This window comes from Sceloporus undulatus, chromosome 3 (genome assembly GCF_019175285.1).
Source record: "Sceloporus undulatus isolate JIND9_A2432 ecotype Alabama chromosome 3, SceUnd_v1.1, whole genome shotgun sequence".
NCBI classification, from domain to species: domain Eukaryota; kingdom Metazoa; phylum Chordata; class Lepidosauria; order Squamata; family Phrynosomatidae; genus Sceloporus; species Sceloporus undulatus.
The window spans coordinates 254,942,441-254,970,357 of NC_056524.1; the positions used below are offsets into that span (position 1 = coordinate 254,942,441).

General features: G+C 40.3%; 1 protein-coding gene and 1 long non-coding RNA gene across 3 annotated transcripts; one reads left to right on the forward strand and one right to left on the reverse strand.

Moving 5' to 3' along the window:
• Positions 1-3,119: 3,119 nt before the first annotated feature.
• On the reverse strand, positions 3,120-27,826 carry SLC2A2 (solute carrier family 2 member 2). 2 transcript variants are annotated; one of them, XM_042455993.1, is made up of 11 exons: positions 27,676-27,826; positions 15,861-15,956; positions 15,087-15,277; positions 13,885-14,009; positions 12,819-12,934; positions 10,969-11,131; positions 7,961-8,151; positions 7,406-7,510; positions 6,576-6,677; positions 5,483-5,686; positions 3,120-4,158 (listed from the first exon to the last, which is right to left on the reverse strand). In XM_042455993.1, the coding sequence occupies exons 1-11, from the start codon at positions 27,751-27,753 to the stop codon at positions 3,955-3,957; spliced, it is 1,575 nt and encodes a 524-aa protein (XP_042311927.1). In that variant the 5' UTR covers positions 27,754-27,826; the 3' UTR covers positions 3,120-3,954. The 2 variants fall into 2 exon arrangements, with proteins under 2 accessions (XP_042311927.1, XP_042311928.1); XM_042455994.1 differs by lacking the exon at positions 27,676-27,826 and adding an exon at positions 20,971-21,018.
• Positions 5,793-14,893, forward strand: LOC121924670. The gene is made up of 3 exons (XR_006102694.1): positions 5,793-5,905; positions 11,936-11,982; positions 13,780-14,893. It is a non-coding gene; the product is annotated as an uncharacterized LOC121924670 (long non-coding RNA).
• Positions 27,827-27,917: the final 91 nt, after the last annotated feature.

Sequence of the window (27,917 nt, forward strand, 5' to 3'; positions counted from 1 at the left end):
CTCAGTTACATAGAACCACAACTTCAGATGACACCAGAGAATGCAACTGTAACCTAAAACAAGGTGCTCCCCCCTGCATTTGGGGGGGGGGGGCGGATGTCAATCAATTTGCAGAAAATGTGGGGTCACCTTCTGGTCACTTCTTGTTTCCCTGGAAGGTACACCTAGAGTGCTGGGGGAGTGGGAAATGCAAGCAGAGCAGCCCCTGGACCATCCATGGCCACCCATTTCTGCCATGGAGGAAGCCATTGCAGAAATATCTGTGGTTTATGGGAAGAGATAGAAAGGAGGGTTCTGAAACTTCTCCAAACTAGAACCTTGGAGATATTTCATATCAAAGATTCCAGGATCACTTTTGCTGTGGAAGGGAAATCTCTCTTGGATATAGTTTTGTATAGCTCACTGATGGTGTCTGTTGCCTAAAGGTGAAGTATTGCCAGGCTGTAGAGCCCTTTCATAACATACAAGTATAGAATGATTATTCCACTTTAATGGCCATAACTGCATCCTATGGAATTATAGCATTTGCAATTTGTAGAGGTGCTAGGATTCTCTGACTAAGAATTCTGAATAGCCCTCTGGAAACTGCAAATCCCAGGATTCCATTAGAATAGAACTATGGCAGTTAAGGTGAAATCGTGATGCTATAACTATGTAGTGTTGAAGACCATGTAGACTCAGCACTTAAAGAATCTGGGGACATTCAGTTACCAAACTTTACCATCTGAATACTCTCTGAAAATACTGTTGTAAAAAGATGAATAGATGTGGGGAAATAGTTCCATAATGAATTCTACACATGTTAAAATGTGAAGATTTCTAAATCTTCATCGTTAAATGTATGTTTAGTCTATTCTGAAAATTCATGGTTTGATATTTGCATTTCAGAATGTGTTGTTACACATAGCACACACCAATGACTTCAGTCCTACAGAAGCCACTGGGTTCAACAGGAGTTACTTCCATGGTATTTGGCTGAATATCTTAAATTCATGCCATTACATTTAGAATATAAAATAAAAATTCCATGTTGTTCATGCAGTTCTGAATGTCAGGTTTCACATTTACTGTAATGTAGGAATGGGAAACTATTGAATGTACTAAGGATTTCAGCAGTACTCCCTTACTCCATTGTTGTTTTGCCTTTGTGTTTGCATTTAGGTCAGAGGCAGGCAAACTCTGGAGGGTGGTTAGACTTTTTAAAAGGCAAATTCATCACTTCTGGAAGCTTGTAGATTCCTACTTTGGGCATTATCTTTTTCACTGTGTTCATGAGAAAACACCTTGGAGAGGCACTCCATTTGTCTTCAGTTCTCATGGTCATTCTGTCCCTGTATATACCATTGCACCTAACCATTAATGACAGGTAAAGGTATTCCAAATCCTTGTCTAATCAATCCAGCAATCTGCTGCTTCTTACAGCTTGGATGTAATATGTTTAAAGTAAAGATGTTATATGTAGCACATTATTTTTGCATGCCCTTTTTGTCAATATAGTAATGATGGGCAATGTTGATACTTTTTGTCTAAATACCAAATTCCCTTTACACATACACTTTCTTGTTGCTTTTGGAAAACCAAAATCCTTTCTTGCAGCTTATTTTCTTCCTTTTTTAGATCAGTCCCCTTCCTCAAAAAGAACTCAAAATGAACAGAAAAGGAAAGTGTAATGTAGTGAATCGTGGCAATTTTTGTACAATAATAATGGGAAGGAATTACTTTTGAAGGCTCTGCAGTAGGTTGCATAGTGAATTACTTTTTCAAAGGTATTTTCTAAGCTCTGAGACCTCTGACTCGCAATCTGCTCTTAGTTGCTATAAGTTACATGGACCTACTTGCTTTCATCTCTGTGTGGTGGGGGAAGGCTCATAATTATCTAGTTCTAGATTTTCAGACTTGCAATGTTTAAATTTATAAAAACCCTAGTCTCATAGCAAATTCTCTCTAGTTTGCTCAGGGTCAAGGCAGCAGGCATGCCCAAAGTGAAACCTCAGTAAATATTTCTTGCTTGCCAAGCTGAAGTTCCATACTTGAGGGCAACAGAAAGCCACAATGTTAAGCAGTGAACATCAAAATTTTGTTGATGCACTATTATAGCACTCTGCAAAGTAATTTTACTGCTGAAGTTGTCTGCTTCCAGTATGGGCTATTAAGGCCAAAGACATAACATATTGTCAACAGGCATGAGGTTCTCTCATCATGTGCTGTTTCTTCAGAAATGTTAACAAATAGTAATTATCAGATGTCAGATAAGGCCATTCAGGAGGTATGATCCTAAATAGTATTCTAGTGAGCACCAATACTTTTCTGGGTTTGGGCAGATAAGGAACAAAACTTCCCTTGTGTCAGTCAGATTTATTCTGACTGATTCCTTTCCTAGGATTTTTCTCCTAGGTAAATGTGTACAATTGAACCTGCGGCCCATTCAGTGGACATCTTGCCTGCTAACATTAGTCATGCCTTTTTTGCGAACTTCAAACATGACAACTCTGTCATTTCCAAATAAACAAGTTATTTCACAATTTCATTGCAAAGTTCCCATTTGTCTAGTTTAGGCACAATGCACTAAATTTAATATGAGCTCATGAATGCAACTGTACCAATCCAATACTTATTTAAAAGGTAGGGGGAGGTAGAGATCCCTGAGCATTGCTTGGTAAGAGGAGGAAATACATGTAGAAGGGGGTACAGTTAAGATAAAGAAAAGAAACACAATGCAGGCATCAAAACCAGTGAAAGATTTGTGGTCAGATATCACTTGGTTTTGTAAAAGTGTAAATGCAGCCATTAGGTTCTCCCAAATTGGATCAGGAAAAAGAAAGGTAACCCTTCCCAAAGCATCATTTTCCGAAGTTGAACCTCACATCCACCATCCACTGACCTGCTATTTGTCTCTGGAGAAAACATACAGATTTCCATATCCTGACTTCAGGAGAGGTAAATCATTTACCAGTTGGGAAAGAGTTCCACTTTCCCTTTCTCAGCCCACATTAACAAAAACAACTGAAACAAAAGCAAGCGTCTTATTCCCTTTTGATTACCCCACAACCTAAAACAGGAATGGGAAATGTCTGGGGGTGGTGGTGGTGGTGGTGGTGGTGCATCCTGTCACCACCTTCATTGTCAAATTTGCCACTATACTATGAAATTTTGGGAGAGCCATATTACTTCTTACCTATCAATTTCCCTTTAAAACAAAAGCCATGTGTGTGTGTGTGGGGGGGGGTGTACCTTATTTTGGAGCAGAATCATGCTTCTTAGGCACAACTCAGCTTGAAAACAAGTGTCCATGCACCTCACATGCTTGTTTTTTTTAAAACAATGTCTAGATTTTATGGTGGTTTGCATGCCATCAAAACTTGATGGTGTGGCAGCAAGTTAGGTAACAAAAGAAAAGGAGTGACAGGAGCAACAAAACCATGTGATTTAATAATAGAAAGGCCACACGTGGCCCATCCATGCACTAAAATCCCAAGTGAAGGAGCCAACCTAATCATATAGCCAAGCTAAGTCAACAGCAGAAGAATTTCCTAAGTGGCAAAATGTTCTCATATCACAGAACCCTGAGATTCTACTAAATGCAAAATGTCAGATTACTGACAGTGAATGATAGAATAACCCATGACCATGTTTTCTGTAGTGTCCTAACTTCTCTCTTGTCCTTTAGTAAATCCTACAAGGAAAATTAACTTGGGTACAGGTCCCCCATTCATGCATCATGGCAGTTCATTCCTGTGCTTCTTTTGGGTAAAACTCCCAAGACAGTATGAAATTATGCTCCCAAAGAAGGCAAAGACAACTCTGTAAAAAGCATCCATCCAAAGCCACAGAACAGACTCACCCTACCAGCATTATTTTCCAAATTTTTACATTTTAAACAAAATGCTTTCTCCACAACTTCTCCCAGAAGCATTAGTAACACATTCTTTCAAGTGCTTTTCTTGTACAGATCCTCTATGCTTCCTGGTTGCCTCCCAGATACTCCATTTCAGTAGCTCCTTTGGGATTTTTGGCACCCGCCTTGTCTCGGCGACGGAACTCTTCTGCAATTTCTTCAAATGATTTGCCTTTGGTTTCTGGCACTTTGTAGTAAATGAAGATAATGAAAAGGATCAGCAGAAAAGCAAAGATCAGGAACACGTATGAGCCGCATATTTCCTGAGGCAGGCAAAACAGAGACAGAAAACCTGTTAGTCATATATCCAGACCCAAAGATAATCATTCAAAGCCTTTCTTTTGGGTGTTCTCACCAAATAAGGCATAGTAGCTGCTTATAAGAGAGGTGGCCTTTTCAGGGGTAGCACAGAAAAGCCCATGTGGTGCCTACATTATAGGTTGCTGTTCATGGAACCAAGCAAAGTATTTTATTTAGCAGGGGTATTTTAGTCAGAGTACCATGTCAGCCAGTGTGGTGCAGTAGTTTGAGCTATGACTCTGGAGAGCAGGGTTTGGATCCCTACCTGGCCATGGAAATCCACTAGGTGACCTTGGGCAAGTCACAGTCTCTTAGCCTCAGAGGATGGCAAACCTCCTCTGAAGAAATTTGCCAAGAAAACCCTGTGATAGGCTCATTTTAAGGTCACCATAAGTCAAAAACGACTTGAAGGCAAATAACACACACCATTGAAACAGAGCTCTATGAAATGAATAAGAATTAAGTTGTGACTTACTTGTCCCATTTATTTCAGTGGCTCTGTTCTAAGTATGACTAAGTGTGGAATAAATACCTGGTATTTGAATACCATAGTGCTTTTAGATCAGGGGTGGGAGCAACTTTGTCAGGAGCCACTTTTGATCCCCTGGTTTGGACCAGATTCCCATCAGGGTCCTGCAAGGAAGATGGTGCACCCTGCTTTAGAGAAGCATTGTCATGCCTGGAGATTTCCAGGAGTGGGAATTTTTCCTTTCAAGAAGTGATTTTTTCCCCTCACTGAGAATTGGTCTGGGAGATTGCAGGCCAGCAGGAAGAGGCAAAAGCCATGCACAACTAACAGGCCATATCTTGCCCAGTGCATTGCACAGAGCTTTACACAGTTTTCTAGTTTTTGCTCGTGGGTTTTCTTCTGGTTTTATTTTATGTCTCACTTTACAGGGTGCCTAACTAGATCAGAATTTTTGCATACTGCCTCTGATCTGTCCAGGTCCTGCTTGAACATGTAGTGATCTCCCTCTGATGCAAAGATGGCAGCTTAGAGATGGGTCCCCAAGGAATGTCAGTACAGTGTCCAGTTATCTGGTGTTTCCACTAGTCAAGACACTGTCTAGTAAATTTAGATGCCAACATTGTAACTCTCTGCTGTTACATGTGGCATCATGAGAGTATAGAAACCAAAGGTTTGGATTGTCTAGTTTGTCTAGAACTCCCACCATTTAAATTTCTTCCCTCTTTTGTTCCCTTCATTATATTTTAAACATATGAATGCCTGAAAACCTCATTCAACAGTCTTGATAATAAATGCAGTAAATTTGATGGTTTTCTTACAGCTACATATGGGAAAAACATCCCAATGCAGAAGTTGGTGAACCAGTTGCTGAACCCAGATATTGCAACAGCTGCTGGGCGAGGTCCTTGGCCGAATAACTCAGCAACAATAAACCAGGGAATTGGTCCTGGCCCAATTTCAAAAAAGCTGACAAAGAGGAAGACGGAAGTCAGGCTTATGTAGCTCATCCATCCAATCATAGGCTAAAAACAAAAGCAAAACAGAATTACATTAGCAACATCAGTGGTTACATGGCATTTTAATGCATCTTTTTCCTTCATTCTCAGTGGGCAAGTGTGGAAGATACCTGAAAGGACAAATCCAACCCATTGCCTTCAGCCTGTGCTATCCCACCGCTCATGTGGTAACAGCCAAATATGGCACCTGTACATAGACTTCATTCAAACCGAAGGCTTTATCTGGTAAATGCATGTTATTTTGCCCTATGCAATGTCTTATTTGAGTAAGTCAGATTTAGATGGACCATTACTACTTTGGTGTTCAAAGCAGAATTATGGTGCAATTTTAGTTACCCCTGTGAGGCTTTGGAGCCAAGAAAAATGGCCCTGGGAGACGACATGTGGCTCACGGGCTGCACATTGTCCCCAGTCCTGATTTAGAAGCTGGGTTTATAAATAATTTGCTCTTTCATTATAGGTGGAGGCTGAATTATTCATGGTTAGAGCCCTGGCTTGGACCTTTAAAAAGTTTACTTTTCAGATCCTACAAGCCATACCCAGCATGGGCAATATTCAGGGCTTCTAGAAATTGAGGTTCAAGTCATCTGGAGGTAAAAAAACTGAGAACCTCTGACCTATAGGACAGCTCAATAGCCCCAGCAACTGAATATGGCTGTAGCATTTATAAAATAAATTAAAGAACTGTATAAGTTTTTTATTCAACAGTGACGCAGCCAGCCTCTTCAGTTCTGTGGAAACAGATAAAATATAGTACCTAGAAACCTATCATTTACACTGAACATGTCTCAAGAGACAAGTTTGATGTTCATATAGCTGGAGCCTTCTGCTAGAGGGCATTAAATGTTCAACTGATGCTAACATTGACATAAATGATCACAAATGAGAGCCCCACCTGTAGCACAAGGCCGACGGTCATTGTTACTGCACACACCATCATTCCAAATAGGCCAGCCATAAAGAGGATGCGTCTCCCTGCTTTCTCCACTAGTAAGATCTGTTAGTGGAAAACAAAGAACAGTTAGACTATATGTGTATATTGCTATTGTCAGTTGACTCAACATAGGCAACCCAACAGTTGGCAGTTTTGAAGTTTCTGTCCTGTAGGATACATGTTTGTCTCCACTTCTGCTGTAGTTGTAAATCTGAAAATAAAGCAGATGTGGAAATGATACACCTGGGGCCTCTGGTAATCCTTGCCTCATCCTAAAGAACCTAAACATGGAATAGTTTTGCTGCTCATGAGGGGAGTGCAGAACAACAACAGTATTATCATAGAATCAGAGTTCAGAAAGGTTATGCCTTTGGAGTATGGGCCTCTGGACATGCTCCCTGAGGGATTCTGGGAATTACACTCCAAAAAAGAAAAAAAGAGCAAACTTCCCAAGCTCCACATAGAACAGTATATCTCTGTACACAAAGACTTCCTCTGGAGCTGCTATGTTTCCACCTGACCTTGCACTTTGTTTGCTCTTTTGGCACTCAAGGTCTAAGCCAGTGGGTAGATACAGCAGGCATGTGGATCTGGACCAACAACAGTTGTTGACTTTCTAATACAACATCAAGTGATACTAAAAGTCTCTTGACCAAAGAAGAGAAGAGCAAACCATCTTAGCACAATGTTAAAGAGAATCACACAAATCTATCATCCAGTATGGCAGGCAAGAGAAGACTCCCAGTTCTCTGGACATAAAATAACTATTACACACATAGCTATTTACTTACAGCAACTACAGTGAACACGGTGTTCACAAAACCAACTCCTATGGTGGCATAGACGGGTTGTCCAACGCGAGCTTTGTTAAAAATATCAGTAGAATAGTAGAAAATCTAACCAAGAAGAAAGAAATAAACTGTTAAAATCATCAGTGGTCACTTATGGTTATCCTCTCATCAAACTACAGAAGCAATAGCAATAGCAATATACAAGTACATTTCTATACCACTTATGAGTGCACTTAAGCACTCTCTAAGCAGTTTACAATGTGTAAGCTAATTGCCCCCAACAAGCTGGGGTACTCACTTTAGCGACTTCAGAAGGATGCCAGGCTGAATCAACCCTGAGCTCCTGGCTGGTATTGAACTCACAATCTTATGGTTTTGAATGAGTGGCTACAGTACAGGCATTTAACCACTGCGCCACCAGGGCTCTTAGGAATCTTGGACTATAAGTGCTTACTCAGACATGTCCTATTGAGTTCAATGAGATTTATTTCAGATTTACTCTCAAATAAGTAAGTAGATTATTGTATCTGAGGAGTGATCACTAGACGAACTCACAGCATTAATCCCCGAAAACTGTTGAGCAATATGGACTCCAATAGCCACCAGGAATGGCTGCCTATAGATGGGGGAAGTGACAAGTTGCCAGATGGAGACTGGCTTTTCTTTTGATGCTTCCTCTTTTTCTTTCTCCATATCCTCAAGTTCTTTGGTAGTATCGTAGCTTTGTCCTCTCAGCTTTTTCAAGCCTAGGAAGAGAGCAAGGAAAGTTCATGATTTCTTCCATTGCTTGGAAATTTTACTTTTCTACTACAGCTCCCAGTATCAAGCAACCAGCATAGGTTGTGGCCATGCTCACTGGCGGAGTCTGGATGGCCATTGGAAATCAAAGCATACAGTAAGTCTTCAAGGATGGTGTATTTGGCTGAAAAGGGAAATTCACTGACAAAATATTAGACTTTCTGCAAAGCAATACATGACAACTATTTTAGGGAGTCAAATCCAGGCATAACATTGGAGACTACATGGCTTTCACACTCAAGCCTGTTTCCCTCAGGAAAGGCACTTTAGTGTCTCTGCTACCCCATTAATCTGTTGAGAAAAGACCAAGACAGATTGAATGGTGTTTTGCACTCATGTTTGTTATTCTCGGCATATCATCATTAAATTAGCAGTGACAGAAGCTGGAGAAGGGCTGTGGCTGAGAAAGTGCCTAGGATGCAGAAGGTCTCTGATTCTATCACAGGGTTCCTTGTGATTTTGGCTGCATCTCCAGTGCAGAAACAATCCAGTTTGACACCACTTTAACTGTCATGGCTGAGTGCTATGAAATTCTGGGAATAGTAGTTTGTTGAAGCACCAGAGTGCTCCGACAGAGAAGGCTAAATGTCTCACAAAACTACAGTTCCCAGAATTCCATAGCATTGAGACATGGCAGTTAAAATTATGTCAGATGTGATTAAAGTGTGAATGCAGCCTTTCAGGGGAGGGATGGCCCATCTTTCCCAGAATATCTGTTCCTTATTAAAGCATTCAGGCTTCCAGACTGAAGATAGTACACAATCCTTGAAGGTAATAATGGCAATACAATAGTCACAATAAACATGAGCTCTCACAGTTTACTTAGCACATAGAATCATAGAGTTGGAAGAGACCACAAGGGCCATTCAGTCCAACCCCTTGCCATGCAGGAACTCACAATCAAAGCATCCCCCACAGATGGCCATCCAGACTCTGCTTAAAGACCTCCAGGGAAGGAGACTCCATTATACTCCGAGGGAGTATGTTCCACTATTGAACAGCCCTTACTGTCAGGATGTTTCTCCTAATGTTTAGGTGGAATCGCTTTTCCTGTAGCTTGCATCCATTGTTACCGGTCCTATTCTTTGGAGCAGTAGAAAACAAGCTTGCTCCATCCTCAATGGTACACCCCTTCAAATATTTAAACAAAGCTATCATATCACCTCTTAACTCTTTCTTCTCCAGGCTAAACATAATCAGCTCCCTAAGTCTCTCCTCGCAGGTCATGCTTTACAGACCCTTCGCCACTTTGGTTGCTCTCCTCTGGACATGCTCCAGCTTATCAACATCCTTTTTGAACTGTGGTGCCCAGAACTGGACATAGTATTCCAGGTGAGGCCTGACCAAGGCAGAGTAGAGTGGCACTATTATTTCTCTTGATCTAGACACTATACAGTGCTCCCTCGGGTTACGAAATTAATTCGTTCCGCGGCTAATTTCGTAACCCGAAAAACCTTCGTAACCTGAATTGCCATAGGCGCTAATGGAAAAAAAGCCGCGGCTCCGCCGCGGCTCCATTGAAAACAGCGCCGAGGTTTTTTCGTAACCCGAAAAAACCTTCGTAAGCCGAAACAATAAATCCCTATGGGATTTTTTCGTATCCCGAAAAATTAGTAAGCTGGGTAATTCGTATCCCGGGGTACCACTGTACTTCGATTGATGCAGCCTAGAATCTCATTGGCCTTTTTACCTGTCACATCACACTGTTGACCTGTGATATATTAGGACTCCTAGATCCCTTTCACATGTATTCTCATTCAGCCAGGTGTCCCCCATCCTATATTTATGCATTTCATTTTTTTTTGGCCCTAAGTGCAGTATTTTACATTTCTCTGTGTTAAAATTTATTTTGTTAGCTTTGTCCCAGCTTTCTAATCTATTCAGGTCATTTTGAATTTTTATCCTGACCTCTGGGATATTAACTATTCCTCCTAATTTGGTATCATCTGTAACTTTAATAAGCATGCCCCATATACGTTCATCCAAGTCATTGATAAAGATGTTGAATAGTACTGGGCCCAGGACAGATCCCTGTGGCACCCCACTGGTCACTTGCCTCCAGAATGAAGAGGAGCCATTGTTGAGCACCCTTTGGGTTCGGCCAATCAATTACAAATGAATTTAACAGTTGCATTATCTAACCCACATTTTACCAGCTTGTTTGCAAAAGTGTAATGGGGGCCTTGTCAAAGGCCTTACTGAAATCAAGATATGTTATACCTACAGCAATCCTTTCATCTACCAAGCTGGTAATTTTATCAAAAAAGAGATCAGATTAGTCTGGCATGACTTGTTTTTTTAGAAACCCATGTTAACTTTTTGTGATTATGGCATTCCCTTCTAAATATTCATGGACTCTCTGTTTAATGATCTGCTCGAGAAAAGAAAATGCTTGCTGACTTTAAAAGCTGAGGAAGTTTGTTAGCTGCCTTCCAGCCATTCCAAAAGATGTCAATGACCAAGTGATGAAGTTGTAATAGAAACTAGTTTAATTGTGCTCCTCTGCCTGAAGACAACAGACTTTTAACTTAAGAGTGCCAAATGAATAAAGAGACAGAAGGAGGAAGCTTCTGGGGAAAAATGTAGCCTCTAATAATTATAATTATAATTATTTCCCACCTCTCCCTAGGATTACAATACAAAATATTATACTGTTGGGAGAAAGGGGATGCATAAAATAAATAAATAAATAAATACATATATACATACATACATACATACATTGTTAGAACCCCAAAAATAAATCAATATTAAAATGACCTTACTTTTCTGAGCTTCCTCTAGATTTCCACATTTGATGTACAAGTATCTAGGGCTTTCTGGGCAAATCAGTAGGAGGAAAATCTGAAGAACAGCCGCAAAACCAGACAAGCAAAGAAGCAGTGGCCATGTTTCATCCCTGCCCAGCAGAACATCTAGTCCAAGAACCTGAGGATGATATGGATCTGTTTGAATAAGATATATGTGATATTGCGCACACTCTCTCTCTAAACTATAGACAGAAGTGTGTATATGTTCCTTCAAGTCATCTATCGACTTATGGTGACCCCATGAATTTCATAGGGTTCTTAAGGAACCCTCAGAAGCAGTTTTGTTAGTTCCTTCCTCTGAAATGCAGCCTACAGCACCTGGTATTCATTGGTGATCTCTCATCCAAGTACTAGCCAGGAATGAACTTGCTTAGCTTCAAGACCAGAAGGCATCTCCTCTTCACCATCTGCCAGGGAATGCTGGGCTGAGAGAGTGTTTGTTGCCCTCCTTCCACCTGGGCTCCACCCATGCCTTGGCTCCTGGACTTAAGGAGGAGTCTTGTCTCCCCCTCCTTTTTTTTTTTTTTTTAAGTTTATATTGGATTTTAGGATTGAGATGGGAAGTTGAGAATGGGGATTATTTTCTTTTCACTTGTTTTACTCTATTATTTGTTTGTATTTTGCTTTATTGCTATAATTACTATGTATTTTTATTTAATTTTTGCCATTTGAACCTGTGTTGAGGGACTGGGAAAGGAGTTAATTATGAATTTCATTAGACTGTAATGTTTTTATTTTCTTTGATTGTTATTGTATTTGTTTATGGATTTTGTTTGCTCTATGTGTTTTGTAATTTTGTAATTGTAATGTTGTAAACTGCCTTGATCTTCTTGGAAAGGTGGTATATAAAATATTATTATTATTATTATTATTATTATCATCATCATCATCATCATCCCGTAACCACCACCCCCCTCCCCAGTGATGCCACTGATGAAAGGAAAGACATAGTTCCACCTCTGCAAACAGGTTAGTAACAAATGTATAATATTGTAACATCAGGAAATTGTTTTCCATGTGAGATCACCAGACAGTTAGGTGAAATAACTGAATCACTTGGATCTCACAGATGTGCCATCGCAGCATTCTACGATGGTAACAAAAGTCAGAATGAACAAATAATCCTGTCAGTCCATTGAGTCAGTTTTTCCTAAATAAGTTCTCCCAAATGTGTTGCACTAAAGATACTGTTCTCCCCAACAGACTAATGACTAAAGATGACAGGGACTATAATCCAACATATCTGGTGGGTGCCACATTAGGGGAAGGCTACAGTACAGTATCTGCAGTCAGTCAACTAGTATATTGCAAGACCATGGACAGATCCCTGAGTATGAGGAACTCTATTCAGCAACATCCTAGTTAAAATTGAAGCACCCTGTGGAACTTTAAACATGTCCATTATGGCCGTATACATTCATGGACTAGAGTCCATTTCATCAGAATCATGTCTGTCTGTCTGTCCATCCAGCCACCCATCCCTGAGATGTGATAGCATGAGCAACTATTTGCTTTGTTTTAAAGTCATATTTGACTAGAATCATATGAAAGGACAAAATAAGAACAAAACCAGGTCTTAGAAAAATCACTTTTTTGATATATGGCAATGCTGATTGGGAATTCTAGGAGCTGGAGCTCTAAATAGTAGAGTTTGCAATCTCTGCATACTCTGGATATAATTAAAAACTGAAGAACTGGGAGGCTTCAGATAGAGGCTCCTGGGTGTCCTGTTTAGCCCTCGACCCATACATGTTGCAAAACAAAATAGGCTTTGGCATTATTTAGCTTTTTGTGAACTTACGTACCTGGCTGATGAGAATACCTATAACAACAGCAAGTTGGTTAAATGATCCCAGAGCACCACGAAGAGAAATTGGTGCTATCTCTCCAACATACAAAGGAACAAGTCCAGATGAGAGTCCTGGGCAAAATATGTGTACAGCTTAATGACTTAATCAAAGCAAATACATGCCAAGAACAAACAGTTATCCCTGCTGTTTTAATAAGCACTTAAAACAGAATTGTTTCTTGGAAGGTATAGGTCTGTGAAATTACAAAAGGGAGTTCATGTTTTGAAGAGATCAGGTCTCCTGTGTGTTTTAAAGGCTCTAAAACAGAGAGGTCCCATAAAGTAATTCAATTTTCTGCATCCATGGTACAGAGATCCTGGAGGTCATTATTCTGAGATCAAAATGGCAAGTCAGCAAGAACAGTAGCTATGGAGAATTCTGGGAGTTGTAGTCCAAAAAGTAACTTTCTTCAGGGTCTGACAGAATAACAGTGACAGGAAAAGGTACTCCTTCTGAAAGTTTCTCAGGTTCAGGGTCCTCTGTGTCATACTCTGAGTGTGGAAATAGCAGGTTACAAGCAAAAGTTACCTGCGATGCGTTACTTTTTGGGTTAATACATGGACAAAAATGTCCCTTTTGCAAATAACATGGGGGAAAAGTCAAGCAATGAGCAATGCTCACATTGCTTTTGCTTGATATCTGGGGGGTGGGGTGGGGGTTAAAATGCTTTTCAAGGCATTTTGAAGATGTCTGGGATCAGTCCACACCTGAAAGGTTTATTGGGCATTGTGGACAGATTAAAGCAGAAGCTTTCTGCTGTTGCTTGATAAAGCCAGGCCCTGGATATTGTAAGGGTCAGTCCTGTGCCTCAGCAATGGCTAAAAATGGGTGCCAGGCCTACCAAAACCTATACATTCCTGCCATTTTGTTATACCTAATTTCCTTCCTATCTTTCTTTCTTTCTTTCTTTCTTTAGTTCATGGCATCTTGTATGCCAACTACAGATCAAAGCATTTCAAGCCAATCTTCTGGGGAAACTCAGAGAGCAGTGATTTTCTGCTGAGAACCTGCCTCAACTTACCACAATACAGTCCAGTCAATAATCTTCCTATAACAATAAGGACGTGTGCAGGACCAAACTTTGCCACACCCAAGAAGACATTCCCGGCAATTGCAAGGACATTCACAAGCAGCATAGATTTCACTCTGAAACAAGAGAGGGAATAAATTCCACATCCACATGGGAAAAGGCCCTGAATCTCACTCGCTTTGGTGTATGATGGTATCAAACTAGTCAAGCTACTTCCCAGAGAATGAGAAGGTACTTTTTTGTAGTCCATGTAGGCAACTTTTCTAAGCTCAAATACTTCCACAACAGAGAAAGCTAAAATAGGTAAATATGTAGTCCAATAATCAAAATCTGCAAAATGGACATCTTTTTCTTTCTACTTCAAAACTTTGGACGTGCATCCTATTAAAAACCTGTTGCTATAGCACAGCATTAACCAGGACCATCTTTAGAGTTTGAAGAGAAGTAGAAAAGCCAGATTAGAAGTGTATCTGTTGAATATTAACCATGATTAAAGCTATAGGTGCCATAACACTTTTAACCATGCATAAAGAAGCCAGGAAGGATTTGTGCTTGAGAAAGCAAGAAGCGTGGGGAAGAGAATACTGCATTAACTCTCAATGGGTAGAAGTGGAAGGAAAGGCCAATGGCGGTTGGTGGCTTCCATGTCAGTGGTCAGTCAGTCCATTCCAGGGTTTTGTTTGCATGTGAACTCTATTTGGGGGATAGGATTCAACTAGCAACTAGGAGAGAACATTTAAAGTTCAGTCTGCAATTCAGAACAGATTCACTGCCCCACTGATATGGAAGCCACCAACCTCCAGTGGGCAAGGCAGAATGGGATGACCATCAAATGGGCCACAAGATGCTTCTCACAGCACTGCACGACAAGAGGACACAGTCTGGGGCCACAGTGTCTTGCCATTCTCAAGGCCAATCTGAAGAACACATCCATGTTACAAGCAGTATTTATACAGATTCCATGGAAATTAGTAGGGCTGCTTGGCTACTTAGTTTTGATTTATCTGCCCAAAGTCTTCATGGATGCCTCCTCACAGTAATTTTGTTACAGTGATAAACCAATGCTGATGATAATGTAGTAGCTCCCATTAGCCGATGAGAATTGTCACACTCATCATCCCCCATTTGCATGTTATTGGAAATGTTTCTGCCTGGCTACTTGTGAGATCAAGGCAAAACTGACTGTTCCTCACCTTGCCATCTTTTCTCCAATCCATCCAACTGTGAAGGAAGAAATCATTCCACCAACTGCAAACATGGCCACAGACAAAGACCAGAGCATTATGACAGTAGGGTTTTTCAGTGCCTCATCTCGTTCACTATCAATCTCTGCTTCTTGATCACTTATAATGCCCAGCACCTTAGCATAATGGGTCATGATGATCTGTGGTGATGAAAAAAAGTAATTACGTGTACTTTATTTATTTATTTGTTATGAAATGTAATTATTTAAAACAATTTCCCCAGAGCTGCTTATAAATACATAATAATGTGATGTTTGCCCTATAAGGAGCTCAGTAAATTGTTGAAACGCTAGAAGCTATTCACACAGTACATTGTGACAAATCAGGATTTAGTTGGCATCAAGTATAGATGCAAAGGAAAGTATTGTGTTATTAGTGGTTACATAGCTTTGAAGAAGTAATGACATTTCTAATGTTATTACTCCCAAACTACCATGTTGTAGGCCATGCTGTAGCATGTTACTTTCAAGCTTTATGAGGAACAGGGTTGTACACATAATACTAAGCTAGGATTTGACACTATATCTGAATCTGGCCTTCATTATGCTGACTTCTTACAAGTTTACACTGTCTTGCCTAATGTTTGCCAGAGTGACTCATTTGGCAAAAACTTGGAAAGCCATCCCTTGGCCTTATAAGGTCAAGAGATATAATGTAACCCCAGACCAAGTACAATATATGGTACTCAATATTGAAAGAATAAAACTAAGTATTTTTACTTGCCGTTTGAGGAGCATTAATGACTCCAATGCAGTATCCATATTGGAAAAAGCCCAGCACAGCAGTGAAAACTGAGAGAAGTAGAGCAGGTGTGACATCCTAAGAAAGGGGTAATAAATGAGGATACAGTGTCACTTGGTGTCATCTCATCACAGATGGAGGTTAGAGAGAGGAATAGCAGGGAAGAAAGAGATCTGATAAGCATTATATCCCAGCCCATTGATCTGAAACCTTTAAAAAACCACCCAAAACAGATATAATTCCAAACAGCCAAAAATAAGGCAACTACTTCACCTAACATTAAAATTTCACATGATTTTATTGATATATTGTACAAAACAGGTGGCAGGTATCAGATCTGAGCCACCTACCTACTACAACATGAGTATCACATTAAGTAAATATTTAAATGAATGGGTATTAAAAGTTGTGCCATATCACTTCTTTTTGCAGCAGGTAGCAGAAGCAGACACATCTTGAACAGATCTTTTTTTATTATTTTCCTTTCTTTTCCTTTCTTCCTCTGGATCCTTTTGCATCCAGATATAAGGCTCCACTTAAGAGCTAGTTTACTAAATTATAATGGCCAGCCCAGTTGCAGGTCCAATGAAACCAGACTCCACAGGTGGGATGAGCATCAATGCATTCTTAAATCATTTCATCAGTTTTATTCACATCCCACCTTTCTCCCCCAAAATGGTACTCAAGCCACTTCACAAACATTAAAACACAATTAAATTTTAAAAAATCTCTCCTGTCCATAATACAGTTTTAAACAAATAAATAATACAGCACCCACCCAGCAAGCAATTGCCAAAAGTGTGCCTAAATAAATATTCTGATGGAAGGAGAATAGGGAAGGCCATTGAGAAATCCATCTCTTGCATCTCCACCAGATGTGCCTCTTTGGGAGAAAGACTTAAGAGAAGGGCTTCTCTTCAGATCTCAAAACCTGGACAGGCTTGTATTGGGGGACTCCAGTCCTTCAGGCTGACAGGACTCAAGGCACAGAGGGCTGTATCCATCTGGAAATATTATCCTGCATTGCCATACTAATTTATTTCTTTTGAGACATTTGGTAAATAGCAGCAACAGAGGAATCAGGATTGTCCCTGATGCCAGCTGCCATACATTTGTTTAATAGTTCCCTGCAGATTCCAGAAAATACTAACATTAATACAAATTGTATATCCACAGCGGTAGAATTCAGACACAGCTGTGTTAGCCTGTAATATCAGTATGCAAAGTGATTTTGTAGCATCTTTGAAATTAAGGGCCTCTACAGACGGGCGGCTCAACATCAACCCTTTGAGGCCTAGATGGAGGCCACATCAACCTTCTTCTGGAAGGACCAAAAAGAACCTTCTTCTTGGCAGATTCTTTTTGTGTCCTGGAAGGGGCACCACAGGTACACTCATGCACCGTGATGATGCCACTTCCGCAGAACACCATTTGGGCATGGCACTGCCCATGTGGATGAGTGTGCACCATAATGGCACATGGGCAGCAGAACAAGGGCTTGGAGCATGTGAATTCTCAGCCCTACCACAGCCCTATTTCATGTGCAGGCCGGCACAAAGTGCCTGTCTATATACCCTCAAAGGAAATTACTGCACACAGCTTTCAAATTGTGATTAGACTAGGAAAAAAATGGATTTGGTGATACATATCACACAACAACGCCTCTAATCTGTAACTGCTCTGTCCTCAACCCATAGCTGCTGCATCCCTTTTCATTGACAGGGAAACCCACCAATGACCTTGCAATCACACAAGTTCACAGGTGTGAAACATCACTGCTGGGGCAGTTGGAAGACTGGCAGTCACATGATGTCAATGTTCCCTTCTCTCTCCCTCTCCCCTTTCTCTGTTTCTATTCCCAAGCAGCCTGATTTCCATTATTATTATTATTATTATTATTATTATTATTATATTTCTTTTCTTTTTTACAATAAGCTTAGGTCATAACAGCAGAGCTCTGGAACTGCATGAAAAAAGTGAAATAAAATAAAATAAAAATAACTAAAAGGAATATTGGTAGGATATGGGTCAGGGAGGTGGGGTTGAAAAAGAGTTGGGAAGGAAGTGTGATGGGGGCAGCAGCCTCAGTTGTGTGATTGAGAAGATGACCCATGATGGCTGCTCTGAAAGTGATATGTTTGCATTTTTATTTTAAAAAATAGACACAATTGCTGCGAGTGGATGTCCTAACTGTGCAAAAGAAGTTGTAGCATTAGCTTTCTTAGACTTGTTCTACTTCCTCAGGTGAATGGAGTGCATCTGAGGAAGTAGACCAAAGGTGCTTCTGCACTGCAGAAATAATGCAGTTTGACACTACTTTAACTACCATAATAACTCCATGCTATGGGATTCTGGGATTTATAGTTTTGTGAGATATTTATCCTTCCCTGTCAGAGAGACTTGATACCACAAAAACTACAAATTCCAGGATTTTATAGCATGGAACCATGAGAGTTAAAGTGCTGTCAAACTTTATTATTTCTGCTTATGCTACAACTTCTTTTACACAGTTACTGTCTAAAAGGTGTTACAAGATCCCTTTACATACATGTACTGTATATCCACAGGCCTCTCCACAAACAATCAAATAAACACACGTGGTTGGGACCAGAACCATCATGAATCAGGCTTTCAGGAATGATGGTCATTGTTCATCAACAACGTCTTCTGCCTTATAAGATCTGCTTCTCAGCTTCATTTTATTCTCTTTCTATATCCACTCAGCTCTTCAGTTGACCAATCGATAAAGCTCTTTATCTTATAGCCCATCCCTTTTCTTGTCATGTAGTGATACCTAGTGTAGTGACCTTGCCTAGTGTTAGTGTTCCTCCTGGTGTCATCTGATGTCTAGCTACACTTGTGGAGGTGTTTCTTATCTTGTTTACATTCCAGAGTATCTGGCATTCTTCCTAAACTGACATGTCCTGTAACCAGTTCTCCACTGATATATTCGCTCTCACACATAGAGCTCATTGCCTAATAAGTTAAATTCTCTCCTTTAAGGTTATATGAACAAGCCAAGAGGTTGGTAACAGAATATTCTCTGGCCTGTAACAGCATTCCACCAAAAGCATTCTTTCACTCTAGATCTGGCCAAGAAATGACCTGGTTTTTTTTATCATAGACATCTTCCTTCTCTGGCAGCCCTCTCTAGCTATAACCAAGAAGGTACAGTAAACTGCCATTTTAATGCCAATATAACTTTACTCGGGGTGGGGGGGGGGAGATTTCAAATATTATGGAAGAAATGGCAATAATAATAAAATACTTGAACCAAGTATTGAAAGATTTTGGAATTTCCCAGACTTTCTTATATATTGTCTCAAGAATGCATTCTTATTCCATATTTGAAGGTGTCATCTCCCTTTGAGTTTCATATGTAGTATTTTGCATGTCTTGTCCCAATCGTAACTTGTCATCTATTAAAATGTATGCCTTCACTATTCCATGATGCCAGCTTTATTTATGATAGGTGGGAGCTTCTCTCCTGTCCACAATAACCAATATTAAAATGAAATGGGGAAGGGAATGGGATTTCCTAGCTGTGCAGAATCCACTCATACTATTATTTCTGCACTATTCCCCCTTCTGCTGAAACTTCTATATACTGGCAACTGCCTCCCATGTTTTTCAGGATATCACCAGTCATTCTTTCCAACACCACCACGAGGAGTTGACTCAGACATTTCCTTCCTGATGGAGTCACAGAAGGCTATGGATGTGGCAGACATAGCAATGGATCTCTGTAATGCATGCCCCTTTCTGGATGACTAAAAAGAAAAACCAATGAGTCCTAGAAAAGATCAAGCCTGATCTTTCCCTGGAAACCAATTGTTGTACTTTGGCCACATCATGAGAAGACATGACTCATTTAAAAAGATGATAAAGCTAGGAAAGGTGGAAAGCAGTAGAAAGAGAGGAAGACTACATGCCAGATGGAGAGACTCAATGAAAGAGGCCACGGCCCTGAACTTGTAGGACCTGAGCAGAGCAGTTGAGGATAGGGAATCTTGAAGTCTCATTTGCAGGGTCACCATGAGTCGAGGTCAACTCGAAGGCAGTTAACAACAAGCAACAACAAGCAAAATGTTATCCTACTTTCCTTTTGGTTTCCCCTGCATGTACTAACATAGCCACCTATGTTTTTTTTCCTAGCAAAATTTGTGCTAGAGCTGAGGTTTGAATCCTCATTGCCCTGCTCTAAATTCCAGCATTATAAAAATTATTGTGCTACTTCCATTCTGCTACAGAGGTTATTAGGGCCCTATTTTCCAACCCTTTATTTAAATAATGAGAGAGCCAGTGTAGGTTTAGTGGTTTGAGCATTGGACTACATCTCTAGCCATTGAAATCCACTGGGTGACCATGGGCAAGCCAGTCTCTCTCAGCCTCAGATAAAGACAACCCCCCCCCATCTGAACAAATCTTGTCAATAAAACCCTGTGATAGGGTTGCCATAAGTAAAAAATGATTTGAAGACACACAACGACAACATTTAATCATGAAAGTGATGGAGATATGTGTATAAGACGGCAGAGTCATCACAGAGCCTCACTTGATGTTTGACTTGTTTTTCCTCTTGCTTGTCAATCTAAAATCTGAGAGGTTTACAACTTTAGATTGTATGCCTCAGGCAGGTCTCTATTTTTAACTTAATTGATCATGTACAGAGCTGTGCACATTTACGGCTTTATAAATAAACTGTAATAATAATAAAGTGAGCCAACAAATGTGTACAAAGATTAAGTCTGTCTCTCAGTGCTTTTGAGCTTTTAAAGGGAAATATACTATCTCTGACTAAAGATCTAATCGCTCTGTTGGCCAGTAGAGGCAAAGAGTTTAGTATAGATAATTCAGTCTGGGAAGAGGTATGGGAAAGAGAAAAGCCAGTTCAGTTGTTGTCTTTCAAACTGTCCTCTGTCCACCATTACATCTCATCTGAGACAAATGAAGAACCAGCAAGTTGCAGAAAGATCATAGAAGACTTCAAGACAATAAAAACACTTTTCAGAAAGCGTACATGACTAGAAAAGCTGAGACTGTAATCATATTAAGACTCTTATTATAATAAAAACCAATATCAGTTTTATACCTCTGTAACTGCCATCCTGCTACCGTTGGGATTCTCCCACAGAATCCTCAGAAGTGTGGGCTGTTGAGGTGCTAAGAGCCCTGAGATTAAGATTCCTAGCCTCCTTCATCATAGAACAATAATTCCAAAGGTGTCATGACGAAGTTAGGAAGTAAACAGATACAAATAGTGAGTGCCTTGTAACCAGGGACAACCCATGGGTTTACCAGAGAAGTAATTTCATCTGCTCACACCACGGGTTGCTAGTGCTTGTGATTAATTCCCTTTTTCTAATAACCAAAGTATTCCATTATAATTGTAACTTAACAGGGGATACCTCTAATATCACATGGTTCAAATGATGTCTCATACTGAAGTTCAAGATACTGTCTTGTGCTGTGTTGTGATGACAAGGTGGACAGGAGGATGGCGGGCTTGGGGGAGCAACAGCCAACATTTTTAGTATGACTAAATAGTCTTTGGTGGAGAGCCTACATTGTCCCAGCCTAGTGTGAATATCTGCCAGTGAAGTACACACACCCTATACTGAATACCACCATGGCACAATGTACAACTGGGGGGCTGAAGCCAAAAAATAAATAATTAATTTTTTTTTTACAATTTGAATAAATAAATAAACTGGGACAAATGTAGGACAACATTTTCAAGTGGTGGACACTTTTTTTTTTAAAAAAAGTGGAAGACACACAAAAAAATTTGCTGATTTTTAAAAAAATGTTAATATAAATGCATGTTTCTGAGGCATCTATAGACAATTGCCCCCCTTGCTCCTGCACGCAAGAGGCCAAAGGCCCCGGCGGCAATCGGCGGCAGGACCGGGCTGGGGCCGGCCCCAAGGCCTTGCCGGGCCACATCCAGCCCACGGGCCGCAGGTTGCCTACCCCTGTTTTAGGGGTTCAGATAAATTTAGGTAAGTTTAGTTACATGACATCACCACCAGCTGCAATATCATCTCCATCCACTCACACACTGATTCTATCCAGAAATTCTTTGAGCAGCTCTGAGATTCAAATCAAAGTCAAACTCATTTACTGCCTCCCCCCAGTCCAGATGGGTGCAAATGTCATGAGGCCCATCAAGGCAATGGGAAACTTAATCGTCAGAGTTGACTACTATTAGCTATGAGTCCTTGTCTGTGACTAAGCACATGTGTACTGAAAGTACTAAAATTCTGGGCAGGACTTTAAAGAGTAAATGAGAAAAAAGAATAAAATATTCTAAAGAAAGAAGTACATGGAAGATGTCCCATGAAATGAGGGGCATGCAAGATTTACAACAGCTTTCCATGTCTAAATTCTTTTTCTATCTCTTTGATTTCCTTTTGCTTGCATATTACATGGAGCCAGTCTAATGTATTTTGTTGCCTCAAGCAGGGTAACAAACAGCAGCCTTTATCCATGAAGTAGAGATGCACAATGCCCTCAAAACCAAACAAGTTAGTTTGGCATCAGTGACAGAAGATCATACAATAATTTTTCCTTATCCCTAGTAGTAAACACAATATAACCATCATGTAACTAAGACTTGTATGATGCTTAAAATCTGCTGTCTATAGCTTCATCCTGGTGGCGCAGTGGTTAAATGCCTGTACTGCAGCCATTTACTCAAAACCACAAGGTTGCGAGTTCAAGACCAGCAAAAGGGCCCAAGCTTGACTCAGGCTTGCATCCTTCCGAGGTCGCTAAAATGAGTACCCAGACTGTTGGGGGCAAATTAGCTTACTTGCTAATTAGCTTACTTGCTGTTCACCGCTATGATCTTTGGAATAGCGGTATATAAATAAAACAAATTATTATTATTATTATTATCCTCACTCTGCCCAACTGTAGGTTTAGCTTTGATATTACCCACACATTTCCTAACTTCTGTTCTTCTTTATGCACTACACATAATACACATATGCTTGTGTCAAGGCAGTCAAAACACCAACTCCTCTGTGTCTAAAGGGCAGAGTTTTGAAAAGTTGATTTCCAGCATAGTCAAAGGTCATGCTGGTTGGGGGCCTGTTGGAGCTATAGTCCACCAAATTAACTTTCCCAAGCTCTGGTGCTGGGTGGTTCTGTCTTGCAGGCAGGTTTGCTTTTGTACAGTGATAAGATATAGTGGTTGTGGGGAGGCTTTACGGTGAGACTCTTTTCAGAAAGACCCCAATCTAATGGTGACCAGTACTTAATCCTGGTTCTTGCTCTTGCTGATAGGTGATCCAGTACTGGACACACTGAGCTTCCTAACCTATGAGGGTTACCTGTTCACCTTAAGACAGGAAACAACTCAACCCATGAAGTTGAAGCCTATTTATAGAAGAGCAACATGGGTACCATGAAGCACATCACAGACATCTGGGTGGAAGATATGGGCCGTGTCATACGGAGGGAAAAAAAACATTCCCACTTCATCCCCACACTTACCTGTTTATATGGTGCACAGGGCCAAAAATGGGCAAAACACAGGGACAACCTGCACTCCAGGGGAATTGTCTGGAGTAAAAAGAATCCCCATTTGCTGCAAATCAGGCCAAAAGCTTCAGAGAATATCCTAAGTGTGTGGACTGCAGATTGGTGCAAAGAGCATTGGCGGGTGAGTAGAAAAAGTGAGGACATGCTCAGGGCTGGGTGAACCACTGACCTCTTCCCATCTGGCAATTCCAACTCCCACCACACCACAGTCACTGTCATGTTCGTTCAGTTCCCCTGATACATACTGCATTTTCATAGGACTGGCCAGGACAGGAGGAAGGAGTGAACAGACAGTGCTGCTGATATCAGCCCATTGTGAGTTCCAGTTGTGCAAACAGGTCATCCTCCCTGTGGATCCAGAAGCCCAAACAATAAGCCAGGTTTCCCCATCATTGCAGACATGGACATGATCAGAGCTTGAGAAAAATACTGTTTTAAACTACAGTTTTAAACTAAACTCCCAGAATTACCCAGCTAGCTTGGTTACTGTGAAAGCCACAGTCCAAAAATGGAATTTATCCAAGCTTTGGCCACGACCCTCATTGATAAGACTGCTTTGGATTAGGAAGAACTCTTAGATGGTGTTTTAAGAATTAATTAATTTATTATGACACATAATGTGTCATAAGTTTAGTGGAGGACATCCAGCTTGGCACAGTGGTTTGAGTGTTGGATTAAAAGTCTGGGAGACCAGGGTTTGTATCCACTCAGGCATTTAACTCACTGGTTGACCTTGAACAAGCCAAACACCTTCAGGCTTAGAGGAAGGCAATGACAAACCTCTGCTGAATAAATCTTGCCAAGAACACCTTAGGATATTGTCACCATAAATCTGAGTTGAAGTGAAGATACATAAGAACAATAACAACAACAACAAAGCTTTTGAATTGTTAATTCTTCATGGAATGGATATATTTTGATAATTTCAGGGAATGTTTCACAGGATTATGACTCCTGGATTTTGTTACAACCAAAAAGAGTCTTGTCCATTTGTGTCCATATATATAAAAATTTGGGCCGAGATAATATTTTATATATCTGATGAATTGTACTGTAGTATATAAAAACAGAAATATAGACAGACAGGCCTCACATATGGTGCACAGTTGTGAGCAGGTTGTCAACAGCAAGGTCAGAGAAAACAAACACAAAATGTATAGTGTGTGTGACCATTACATTATTTAACACAGGCCAAACCATTTTGCAGACATTCTTACACCAGGATGGTGTTGCAAATTACAAAGGAAGATTGGTAAGAGAAACAGCAGAAATAGAATGTACACACAAACTTCAGCCCATCAACAGTTGACTGAACAGAGACACTGGTTTCTTGGCATACTACAGTACATATGTTATAATGCTAGTTAATACCTCAGCCTCATAAGGGCTCTCTTGACTAGTTTATCATATAATTACAGTGCTTTAGAAAATAATAATAATAATAATAATAATAATAATAATAATAATAATAATATCATATCTCCTTTCTGGTTCACAGCCAGCATCAAACTACATTCCAATAACTCCCTTGATTTTTTTACTCATCTTGGCTTTTGGCAACACCATTCCTCCTTCCTTCATTGCCCAATGACCATTGACCATCCTTAAAACTAAATTTGTCACCTCATCACCATACCCACAAGTTTTGCATTTCTGTTGTTATTCACACATAAAACATGCTCATTCATAGTTATAATGGTTTCTCCCTAGGCACTTAACTCCAAGCATTTGATGAAGCTGACTTAGGGCCAGTACAGACCGGCAAAAAGAGACAGCTTCCTGGCGGTGTGGCGTTCAGACAGCAGCATGGTGCCACACCACCAGGAAGCCACATGGATGACTGCACATGGTGTGGCTTCAGAACATTTCTGAGTGTGATGTTTACATGTGCCGTGCCACAGAAACCTGGAAAAAATGCCACCAAGGCGGCAAAGGCGCCTTTTCCCCGCTGCAAAAAGGAGCGGCTTTCTTCCACTTCTTTTTGGGCCAGGAAAATGCCAGGTTGGGTGTGTGTGGCATGCAGTTGCCATGGCCCCAACCCAGCGAGCAAAGAGGCAGTGGCAAGCCATTTCTTCGGGGCTGTCTGTTTCACCTCTTAGTCTACAAAACTTTATGGTACCAATTTCTTTCTCTCAGTTAGCTTCAAGGGTGCTACAAGATCCCTTTGCATACTGATTCAGACTTAACATGGCTATGCCTTTGAATTCATCCTGTCATCAAGTAAGTCAGTTAACATTTGAAATAGCACAAACATCCTGGCACTAAGTAAATCAATTAGCATATGTAGTGTGATAAGAGACCATCTTCCTGATTGAAGTCTCATTCTGATTCCCTGGTAATACTTCCCAGACAGGTAACTGTCAGTGCCACAAAGCAAAAGACTTAAGCTATTTCACAGTTTCATTTTATTGAGTGTGTGTGTTTGTGTGTGGGTAAAGACAAGAAGAGTGGGAAAACATGGGAGGCTTACAAATAGAAGACCTCAATGACATCTGGGCCTCACTTTGTGGATGAGGCAGGGCAATCTCTCAGTCATAGCTGCATTCAGAAGCTTTCAGCATTTATACCTAACATTTTACCATGGTTTAAATAGTCAAAAGAGATAACCAAGTCAAGCTACAAAGTATGTTGAAGAGCTGTGATTGGATTCACCAATGGCGAAAATCCTACGTTTCATAACTACCATACGTTTTTTATCTGTAGCTATGTTGTAGAAAGGCTATGGAACCCTGTTAGTGAATTGTGAAGATGTGCCTCCAAGCACTGGCAAAAGTGCTCTGATGAATTTCGGGCACTTCTGATGCAAATCAGGCATTTCTGACATTTATTTATTTAATTTCTACACCACCTTTCTCCCAGAAAGGGACCCAAGGTGGCTTACAAATAAAAACTCTTTAAAAACTTGTTACAATAAAATAATTAAAACATCGCATAAAAATTATAATATTACAAACATTAAAACCATGATACCCATCCCATATAACAAAAGCTGTCCCATATTTATTTAATTAATTAATTTCTACATGCATCAGAAGTTCCTGTTGTGCTGTGGCACTTCCTAGCCAGTGTCCAGATGAGCACTGGGGAGTACACTAATTCACAATGTGCGCCCACATTGCATCAGGGCCATGGTACACTTGTCACTTTACTAGCTACCATTGCATGACAAACACTCATACATTGGAATGACACAGCAACCCCTAGGTGAATGTGAACATCGTGAAACTACTGAATTCAATTTTGTGCCCACATAACGCTATTTCCGCAGATATAAGTCCCAAGCAGAATGACAGTCTATATCTTGAATTTAAAGTATGTCCACTCCCCACAAACCAAATAGAGCAGTACTGAGGAAGAGAGCATTTAACCCTCTACCCTGTTTATTTTACTAATCCAAATCCTCTACTCAAGCTACCGTTAGTGCAAACACAAAAATACCATCATTTCTTCTGCCAGACTGATAGCAGTTTGGAGGAGTTTAATACTGGGAAAATTGTACAGGGGCAAATGTCAGAAATCCTCTTCTCTCAGCAGCAATCCTCCAGTTGTTGCAATTCATGCAGCAATACATGCTTCAGAGTAAACAAAATAATAATTTCCAGAAGTCACAGGGCTTCTGCAAAATTTGTCTTGGTCCAAATTTTGACTGATCTTCATGAGATACACTGCCAATATATGTTTAGGATATGAGCCAAGATCTCTAACATGGACATACAAATTGGATTAAGTCTGAACACTGAATGTGGTTCACTGGATTAAGTTTGCTCACTTGGCAAATTTCAGTGTGTTCTTTGGTTCTTAAATCAAAATGAATTATCCAAAATGTTGCAAATCCATCAAAATCACGTTTTGGATATGATGAGTAAAAGAAGTGAGCATATTCTTTAGAATAAGGTTTCATGAAAATAGTCACAGCTGCATTAAGTTGAATGAGAACTGTCCGAAAAAGCATGTTTGATGCAGACAAGGAAAGTTCTGATTTGTAGGTCTTGAAGACAAAAACAGAAATTCCAAATGTTCCCCCTTTAATTATGAAAATGTTGTTTTCATTCACCATACTTTAAATATGAATATTTCAATAATTAAAGCTGCAGTCTTCTACCCACTTACCTGAGAGTCAGCCACATTGAACACAGAGGGTTTTTACTTCTAAGTAAATATGGATCGGCTTGCACTGCAAGAGTCCTCACCTACTTCAGATATTGTTCATAAATCCCAGTCCGGTAAGATATCTTGTAATCACTATTACCTCAAGTAGTCCCGGTTTAGTTTTCTTCCCAGGTTTAGCTTCCTTCCCCATCAACTTGGCCTTTGCCAATGGATCCATGATGTCAAAATGCTTGTAGTCACTTGCCAAAAGGAGTTTATGGACTAAATGCTTTCTCTCACTGTGCTAGACTTCTTTCTTAGGGAACTGGGCAGGCATAGTAGTTCTTATGAAGTTTATAACCCCTCAGCAGAAGGAGGGGCAGTCGGTGAGAGACACTGTGG

Coding starts and splice junctions, on each gene's coding strand:
- SLC2A2 (XM_042455993.1), bottom strand. CDS start 27,753: ATGGATCCATTGGCAAAGGCCAAGTTGATGGGGAAGGAAGCTAAACCT. Junction 15,957..27,675: donor CTAAACCGGGACTACTTGAG/GTAATAGTGATT, acceptor CCCCTTTCTTAG/GATGTCACACCTGCTCTACT. Junction 7,511..7,960: donor AGTTTTCGGGGATTAATGCT/GTGAGTTCGTCT, acceptor CTTCTTGGTTAG/ATTTTCTACTATTCTACTGA.